A 9,420-nucleotide genomic window follows, 5' to 3' on the forward strand; every position below is an offset into this window, starting at 1 on the left:
CTTTTTGTCTGTGCTTCTGGTTTATGTGCAGGAAAAGTGGCAAAAGAATCTCTATCTTGCTTGTTTGTGTTATGGGCGGACGGTATCTTGATTCTTTTGTAATTGCAAGGAATTTCTAGGTCAAAAGAAAGTGAAATTTTGGTGTTCCTCTTTCCCTATCATTTATGTAGGATTTCATGTCGATTGTAAAAAACGATTGAGGAGCTTAGCTGCGGCTACAGCCGAGACGTGTGCTCCTATGTATGATAAATCGGTATTAAAGCTGCACGTTTGTCTTTCATTTTACCTCCTTGTACGAGTTTGTAAGAAAAAAATATATAGTGTAGCACCATTTTTGCTTTTCTTGTTTCAGATGTTTCTTTTAGAAAGTAGGAAGACTGACTTTAGAGCAGTGTCAAGTTACTCGTGGTGTTGACATAATATCATTATGTCCTTAATCAAAAGATGAAACTATGGTTCTGCTAACACAATTCTATCTTGACAAAATGCTCATATTAAGGGTATGTATGTCTATTCGTGCAGGGATGCTAGTAGTTATAACCTTTATTTCCCTATTACACACGAAGATGATGATTTTCTCCATTTTGCACGTCATCGATTGCATATTACATTAACTGACAAGTTTAGCAGTCAAGAACCTTCTTTTGATTGTTACTTGGATAAGTAGTAGTAAAGGCTCAATTTGGAGTAAGGAGATAATAATGCTAAGCCCAATTCAATTCAAGTTTGGCATGCATGCATGCATTTCCTAGGGTGCAAGTGCATGTGGAGTCCAAGTAAGTCCAATTGTGAAGCTTGAGTGAGTGGCAAAAGTGAAGTTTAGTGTTTTAAATACATCTTATAGTCAAGTGGGAGTGATTTCAAGTATCTATTGATCTCTTGATTATCGATGATCGTGTATGTTTAGTAAGTTCGACAATTTTTAATAATAATTCTGGATCAAACCTCTTGACAATTTGATATAAGGGCTTCTTTAAATCGGCTTCTTTTGAATTTAAAAATAAGATGAGATAATTCTGGATCATCTTCTATTCTCGAAATAAACAATGCCAAGCCATTACTCAAAAGGACTAAGCTTGAAAGGGGTACTCCTGATGAATCTAATCTTCATTCATGTCAAACCACATTTCCCCTAAATTAATAAAATCGACGAAGGAATATAAATCTGATCCCAAACCAAGAGCACCATCATTCGGAGATACTAAATGCAATCCCCATTCTTTCACTTCTACTTCCATAAATGGAATTTGAACGGCGAAATTCCTAAATTTTGCTGTAATGGAAATCTTCCGTTTATCCAGACTCTTCAATTTTCGGCTTTCCAAAGATTCCGGATCCCATAGATACATACAAAATACAATTGGCTTATCCAAGATGACGTCCGTGGAAAGTGCATACTCAAATTGGTGAAAATAATTTTCTGGAGTATCGTCATCCAAACAAATTGTAAACGCCACATTTTCATATTCGGAGAAATTAATCGGAGGAATTGAATGGAATTGACAAACAATAAAGATAGCAATCCCCATCACCGACATCGTATCACCATCCGACTCTGTATCACCATCCGACTCTGTATCACCCTCTGTATCACCATCCGACTCTATCTTTAGAGAGGAGCCATTACACATGTCAAAAAAAAGAGAGGAGCCATTACTTTTATTGTGGACCCACTCCGGGATTCTAGATCCCAACGACCACCTTTGTATCAACACCTTTGGGGACTGCACAAAAAGAGATGTTAATTGCTGCACAAAGTAAGCTATTTTTGTTTTGGTGGTTGTCAACTTGTTTTGTTTATTTCAACACCACCTTACGTATATTTACGTGTGTTCTTTTTTCTAAAGTAAAGAAGAGAGAGAGATAGAGAGACTCACAAAACCGAAAAAGTTAATTCGCACCCAAAACTTTTCTTCTGTCTCATATTCTACAGGTGATCCGATATCACGATTGGTGGGATATGAGCTTTGTCTCGGCACAGAGTAGCCATTATCAATGAACTTAACCAAATCTCTTGATTCACCTGGCATCCTCTTTCCTCCTTCGAGGTCAAAGAAACGGATGCTCTTGGGGATTAGATTGATAGATGGTATTTGTGATATAGCAGTTCCGTATACCTGAAATTCCGCCAAACATTCCAACATACTCAGGTCTGGAAATTTCTCTAGTCTTGACCAATCATCCAACAAGAGACTTCCAAGAGATGAAAAACTATAAATAACACTCGGAAAAATTGAGACTTCCGATGATGGTAAACTCAAGCTCTCTAGAGATGTCATATCTCCCAGAATATTCAGGAAATTCTCAAGTCTTGGACATCCGTTTAAACGCAACTGTTTTAGTCGTTTGAGAAATCCGATGGATGGGTGGACCTTACACAAGCTTCCACAATCTGAAAAATCTATTTCTTCAAGATTTGGAGTTCCACTCAAATCTGGTGTTTCAATCAAGTTCTCACAACAACCCAGATCTAATTCCTTCAAATTGTCTAAAACCTGTTATAAGCAAACAAGTAGTTATAATTAATTAGATCAAAATATGAATATATTAACTTATTTGGAAAATATATGAAGAGTGATTATTAAGAAGATCAATACGTATTTATTTATACAAGTGAAAAACTTACCACCAATGTCCTATTCCAGAGTTGTTTGATTCCCGTGCACCCTAGTTCTATTACTTGTAGTCGTCTGAGAGTTCCGATGGATGGGTGAACCTCACACAAGCTTCTACACTTTGCCAGGTTTATTATCTCAAGTTTTGGAGCTCCACTCAAATCTGGTATTTCAATCAAGTTCCTAGAATAACTCATATCTAATTTCTTCAAATTGTTTAAAACCTGTTAAAAACAAACAAGTAGTTAGTTAGACCAAAATATGCACTGGCGGAGCCACGTTGGGGTCCCCAGAAATGTAAATATATATGTTAATTTTATTTATTTAATAAAATAATATTAATTTATTATGTATTGGCCCCTCGAAATAAATAAAACACATCTTATATAAAATAAAATACATATTTTTATTATAAATAAAATTTTAAAAAAATTCTAACTATAACCAATAGTATTTCTAACCTCTTTCCATTGTCTATATTGAAAGAGAAATAGTTAAAAATTTTGATTTAGACACTCTATATTTCTTTTGTTTAATATATTTATATGAGTGTCTTTATATTATTTCAATGATATATTGTTATTGACATATCAAATACTTTTTTAATACATAAGTTGTTTTAAACGTATTTTATTTTTATTGTAAATCTTCTTTCAAATTATTATATATCATAAAAAAAAATTATATAAAAGTAGAACAAAAAATATTTTATAAGAGTGAGAAACATACCATCAATCCCTTCCACAGTCGTTTGAAGCGGCTTTCAGGCATGCTTAGTACAACAAGACCTTTTGGTTGGAAACTGCTCGGCCAGGATTTCGAAGGACAATTATGCCACTCTAGGAATTGCAACTTATCGCTTGGCATGTAATTCAAAGGATTTCCACGCCAGTTTATATATCGAAAAGGATCGAAATAAAGAAATCTCAATTTTCTCATCTTTGAGAATGCTTTGGCGTTAATATTGAATCTATGTTTCGCTTCATCAGGAAGATCAAAATGGAGGTATATGCCTTCAATTGCATCAGTTCCCTAGTAACCAAGAAGAGCGGATTAGCAAGAATTAGGATGAAAATATACCTTTTTATATTAATCTCTACACTAATCAACTTACAGTATCTTTCTCCAGCACGTGAAAGACATCCTCCTTACGACACAGCCTACTACGTCGTCCAGGTTCTTCAGGATCTTCGCGGCGAAATATTTCCTGGCCCATTTTTTTTAGCAAATCATGCATGGTCAAGTTCACACCATATGGATATTTGCTTAGGAGGGACTTGTCGACGAGAACCTCAAAGTCGATGGCTAGATATATTTCCTTAAAAAAACTTATGCGACAAAAACATGCCAGATCCAAAAACAGTTTTTTCTGCGATTCCTCCAGCCCATCAAAACTTATTTTAAGAACATCAAAAATTTCAGTTTTAGGAATCGCTTCCAATTTATCCCTAGCACTTTTCCATAAATCTATTGTTCTCCCAAATAAGAAGCGACCCAAAACTTTAAGAGCTAAAGGAAGGCCTCCAGCATAACTCACAAAATCCATAGATAGATCCTTGTAATTCTCTGGAGGATTGGTTTTGTCGAAGGCTGACAAACTAAATAGCTGCAAAGCATCGGGGGTTTGAAGCAGCTCAACCTTATAGATATCATTCACTTCACGTGTTATCAACAGATGACTATCTCTGCATGTTATAATCACCCTACTCCCTGGACCAAACCATTTCCGATCCCCTGCTAATGCCGACAGTAGCTTTTCACAATCCACATCATCAAGGATGATAAGAACCTTTTTATTCCGCAACCTGTTTCTCATCAACATGATTCCGTCGCGATGATCCCATATATGTATTTCTTGTTGCATGATCATAGAAAGAAGTTGTTTTTGTAAAGAAGCTAGATTAGGAGCAGCAGTAGATTTTTCTCCAGTACAAGAAATAAAGCTGCTTCCTTCGAATCGACAAGAAAATCTATAATAAATTATTTCGGCCAATGTTGTTTTACCAACGCCACCCATCCCATGAATTCCTAAGAAGCGAACGTCATTCGATTCCATATGCAATAAGTTCGTCATTTCCTCTACATGGGAGTTTATTCCAACAATTTTCTGGTTATCATGAATTAGAATATTTAGCATTGTATAATTGTAGAATATAATTCCACTGATTTGTTGTATAATTGTTGACTCGTACCTGTAATTTGATAGAACAATTAATATAGACGAAAGCTAAATAGGCACGAACAAAAAAAAAAAAACCTCTTTTAACTTATAATTAGAATATTTAGCATTGTTTTGTAGAAAAATTATAAGTGTCATGAGTAGCTAAATAGATAGATAGATAGTTGTTAATAGCAACACTAACAATAGCAATAACCGCAACAGTACTATCATTTCTCAAAGTTTCCAAGTTATCTTAATTGCTTAGAAGTAGAAAAGAGGACTAAATGTTACCTGTCCCCATTTATGTGCTCTCCGGAAATATTACCGACTTTTCTGCAGGCATTTCTCCACGTATCAATCTCTTTGATGTCTAACTTGAGATCTTCTTCATGTGCAGCGAAAGCTTCTGCAAAATTCCCTGTTTGATTTCTTACATCTGAAGGATTCACATGATAGAAAATAGGAATAATTGTGAGATTCTTCTTTTCCTCCCATTCAACGATCTCGGCAAGTTCCTGGAGGCACCATTTGGAAGAAGCATAATTTGCTGAAAAAATGACGATGGCATATTGGGATTCTTGAATTGCTTGCATAAGCTCGGGAGAAATGGATTTTCCTCGCTCCAGTGATTCGTCATCTCTAAAAACGAGAATACCTTTCCGTTTTAAATCAAAATAGAGATGATCCGTAAAACTTCTGCGAGTGTCTTTGCCACAGAAACTAAGGAAAACATCATGTTTCCATCGAGGCGTCGAGGAAGAAGGTGAGGAAGAGGATATGATTTTTTCATCTTCTTCCGAACAAGATGAATTGTCTCTTTTTCTTTTCCTAGTATCTTCGGAATTTGTGGATGAAGAGGGTCTTTGAGTGGCCATGAATATTGCAGTGCGAGAGATTTAGAAGCTTAATTGTGGAAGGTGGGAATATTGGTAATTTGCGGGCTTATATATATATAAATTAATTTGATAAAATTATTGACTGACTTAGAAGCCACCTGGTAATTACTACGTAATTTCCAGGTAATTTCTTAGTTATGATCGAGAGGAAGTTCAAAATAAGGTGGGAATATATATATAAATTAATTTAATAAAATTATTGACTGACTTGGAAGCCAACTGGTAATTACTACGTAATTTTCAGGTAAATTCTTAGTTATGATCGAGAGGAAGTTCAAAATAAGGTGGGAATATATATATAAATTAATTTAATAAAATTATTGACTGACTTGGAAGCCACCTGGTAATTACTACGTAATTTTCAGGTAATTTCTTAGTTATGATCGAGAGGAAGTTCAAAATAAGGTGGGAATATATATATAAATTAATTTAATAAAATTATTGACTGACTTGGAAGCCACCTGGTAATTACTACGTAATTTCCAGGTAATTTCTTAGTTATGATCGAGAGGAAGTTCAAAATAAGGTGGGAATATATATATAAATTAATTTAATAACATTATTGACTGACTTGGAAGCCACCTGGTAATTACTACGTAATTTCCAGGTAATTTCTTAGTTATGATCGAGAGGAAGTTCAAAATAAGGTGGGAATATATATATAAATTAATTTAATAAAATTATTGACTGACTTGGAAGCCACCTGGTAATTACTACGTAATTTCCAGGTAATTTCTTAGTTATGATCGAGAGGAAGTTCAAAATAAGGTGGGAATATATATATAAATTAATTTAATAAAATTATTGACTGACTTGGAAGCCACCTGGTAATTACTACGTAATTTCCAGGTAATTTCTTAGTTATGATCGAGAGGAAGTTCAAAATAAGGTGGGAATATATATATAAATTAATTTAATAACATTATTGACTGACTTGGAAGCCACCTGGTAATTACTACGTAATTTCCAGGTAATTTCTTAGTTATGATCGAGAGGAAGTTCAAAATAAGGTGGGAATATATATATAAATTAATTTAATAAAATTATTGACTGACTTGGAAGCCACCTGGTAATTACTACGTAATTTCCAGGTAATTTCTTAGTTATGATCGAGAGGAAGTTCAAAATAAGGTGGGAATATATATATAAATTAATTTAATAAAATTATTGACTGACTTGGAAGCCACCTGGTAATTACTACGTAATTTCCAAGTAATTTCTTAGTCATGATCGAGAGGAAGTTCAAAATAAAAACGCGTGAAGAATTAATTCCTTTGAATGACACAGTCAGAAGACTTTGTCAACTCTCATTAGCTGTCCTTACAATTTATTAATTAAAATGTGTACGTACATAGAGCTATTTATTAATGTATATTAATGTGTAATATAGAGATAATGAGTATATTTTTTTCTTAATTATATAATTGCAACAAACAATTGGCAGAATTATATTTTTTTGAAGCAAACAATTGGAAAAAGATATTTGTAATTAACAAGCAATGGAAAACGTAGGCATGCTTGCCTAATTGACTTCCATATCCAAGATAATGTCATGCTGAAAAGAGCGATAATATATATAAGGACAGGGCTACTATGTCACCTATTGTTTACCGCTTGGCATGCCGTCTAGTTATTAAACTATCTTTTTTTATTCTTTTTTCTTTTTATATATTTTAATATATTTAAATATTTTTAAAAAAATAAAAAAATACAAAAATACAGTTAAAGTCACTTTGTTGATCACTAAATAAAAATAAAATAAAAAATAAAATTTTCTTCCTGAGTAGTACACTTGAGTGGTACCGCCCGGAATAAAATTAGCCTAGTAAATACTAGTGATAAAATAAGCTCATACAATTACATGTAAACACAATACACGTACAAGAAATTCATCACATTTCATTCAAATAATTATTATTCACAAAAAGTAATAATCTAGACAATTCATAACATGAAATAAAATGCCTAACAAATGTGACAAAAATAATATCATAGCAAGTATGTATTTGATAACCATAATCACATGCAAAAATATTTGAAAAAAAAAAATCCTATGCCACAATAACATGTTGAATAAATAAATAAAGTCAGCAAACTTACTAACAATAAACTCTATCCAATACTTGAGTCCATTTCCTTGTGTGCGGTCTTGGGTTCAAGTCACCACCCACGCAATTTTTTAAAACAACAGCCAGTGGGCCGCACTCTCTTAGGCGCCCATTGCAGAGCAGGCCTAAGCCTGTTGGGCTCTAATAGCCTACTGGGATCACAGCCCACATCTCCCAGCGGCCTCTTTTTTAAAATAATTTTTCATCAAAAAACATATGGGCCGAGTTTAGGATTTTTTTAAAAAAAGAAAGACTTAAATCAGTAGGAGCCCAAAACAAATTCTCAGCCCAGGTGATTTAAATCAAGTCCAGGTCTTTTCCTTTTAAAATTTAAACAAGAATACATATTAGGCCACAATAAAAATAGCCCATCCCAATTTCGCAGCCCATAACATGATTTTAAAAATAAACCCAAGCCCGCATTCTTGAAACACAAAGTTACACTGTTCATCATCTTCCTCAAACACGTTACAGTTCTTGTAACGGAAGAAAATTTGTAATTGACGCCACCCTTTCAACGCCACTGCCCACCACCCTTCAAGCACCACCAAAGCAGCTCCTAGCGGCAACTGAAGATTACAGTAGCGCTACCTCACTCGGCGCAGCGTGAACCTCCGTCGCCTGTGGTGCGGGCAGCACCTAATTGTGCACTTTTTTTTTTTTTTTTTTTTTGTCTTGCAGCTGCCGCCGCCACCATGGAAGACAACCTTGGGAACCTTTGTGGGCTGCGCAGGTGGTGCGCGCGGCACTGCTGGTGCTCGCTGCATCGTGCAGTTGCGTGCAACAGTGGCCGTACCTTCATGTGCCGTGCAGGTTGCGCCATGCACGAAACTCCATGGGCTGCACAGCACCCAGCTGGTGTGCTCAAGCTGCAGTGCTCGCTGGACCCTCATGGGTGCGGGATGCACTGTACGTGGAGGCTGCAATGCGTGAGACTCTCCTCGCGCCGTACCACCACCCTGGTTTGAGAGTCGCGGCTACGTCGGGGAACATCCCCGATTGCAGCAACACCAAAAAAAAAAAAAAAAAAAAAAAAAAAAAAAAAAAGAAAAATGCAAGGGGGCGTCGCCGAGGTCAGAGTTGCGGTGTTGCCCGATTCTATATGATGAGTAACGCAGCATTGTCGCGGTCGGATGGTGCTTACGGAGCCGATGTGTGCCACACCTCCAAGCGTATGGGTCCCTGCCCCGCTCGGTATGTGGCCACAGCCGCTGTACAGGCAGCGTTCCTTTGGTTGCATTTACAATGCTCAGCATCGATCAAGTGGCAAACTTTTCGTCAACCACCTCTCAAGCATGGTTACCGACAGGAAAAAAAAATTCTCATCGCAGAAGAAAAAATATTCTGTAAAAGAAATCACTACAACCACGACAAAAAATAAATCAAGAACGACCTGTTTCTGATATTAGATTAAAGCATGTAACAGAGGCGATATTATCTAGTCGGAAATATTTTGAAACTAGTGTGCTTGTTTCATGGATTCTTTAGTGTTGTTGATCATCCAATATCCTTATATTTTGATGGTGGAATGTATTACGTGGTAATATACCATAGCAACACTCACGAATTCCACGTCTTAAATGCTGGGACTAGAAAGAACTATTTGAAAGAAAAATTATTTGTGATTTCTACACACATCC

The 9,420-nt window shown here is 35.6% G+C and overlaps 1 protein-coding gene and 1 pseudogene across 4 annotated transcripts; one reads left to right on the top strand and one right to left on the bottom strand.

Moving 5' to 3' along the window:
- LOC122293869 overlaps nt 1–465 on the top strand; it is a 63,369-nt pseudogene extending 62,904 nt beyond the window's left edge.
- A 521-nt stretch (nt 466–986) lies between these two features.
- LOC122293935 (disease resistance protein RPV1-like) lies at nt 987–5,722 on the bottom strand. Of its 4 annotated transcripts, none has more exons than XM_043102399.1 (7): nt 5,068–5,722; nt 3,730–4,807; nt 3,345–3,647; nt 2,627–2,839; nt 1,878–2,495; nt 1,595–1,724; nt 987–1,546 (listed from the first exon to the last, which is right to left on the bottom strand). In XM_043102399.1, exons 1-7 carry the CDS (start codon nt 5,649–5,651, stop codon nt 1,101–1,103), a joined length of 3,372 nt encoding a protein of 1,123 aa, XP_042958333.1. In that variant the 5' UTR covers nt 5,652–5,722; the 3' UTR covers nt 987–1,100. The 4 variants fall into 4 exon arrangements, with proteins under 4 accessions (XP_042958333.1, XP_042958332.1, XP_042958334.1 ...); XM_043102398.1 differs by having other exon boundaries at nt 987–1,564; XM_043102400.1 differs by having other exon boundaries at nt 988–1,551; nt 1,612–1,724.
- Between the last annotated feature and the right edge of the window lie 3,698 nt (nt 5,723–9,420).

The sequence above is a fragment of the Carya illinoinensis genome, chromosome 14 (assembly GCF_018687715.1).
Source record: "Carya illinoinensis cultivar Pawnee chromosome 14, C.illinoinensisPawnee_v1, whole genome shotgun sequence".
Taxonomy (NCBI): Eukaryota; Viridiplantae; Streptophyta; class Magnoliopsida; order Fagales; family Juglandaceae; genus Carya; species Carya illinoinensis.

Bases quoted from the DNA above. Each gene is read 5' to 3' on its own strand.
- LOC122293935 (XM_043102397.1), bottom strand. From the start codon at position 5,651: ATGGCCACTCAAAGACCCTCTTCATCCACAAATTCCGAAGATACTAGG. The intron at 3,648-3,729 runs GTAAGTTGATTA...CTTGGTTACTAG, and splicing joins ACGTGCTGGAGAAAGATACT to GGAACTGATGCAATTGAAGG. The intron at 2,840-3,344 runs GTATGTTTCTCA...TGTTTTTAACAG, and splicing joins GACTGTGGAAGGGATTGATG to GTTTTAAACAATTTGAAGAA.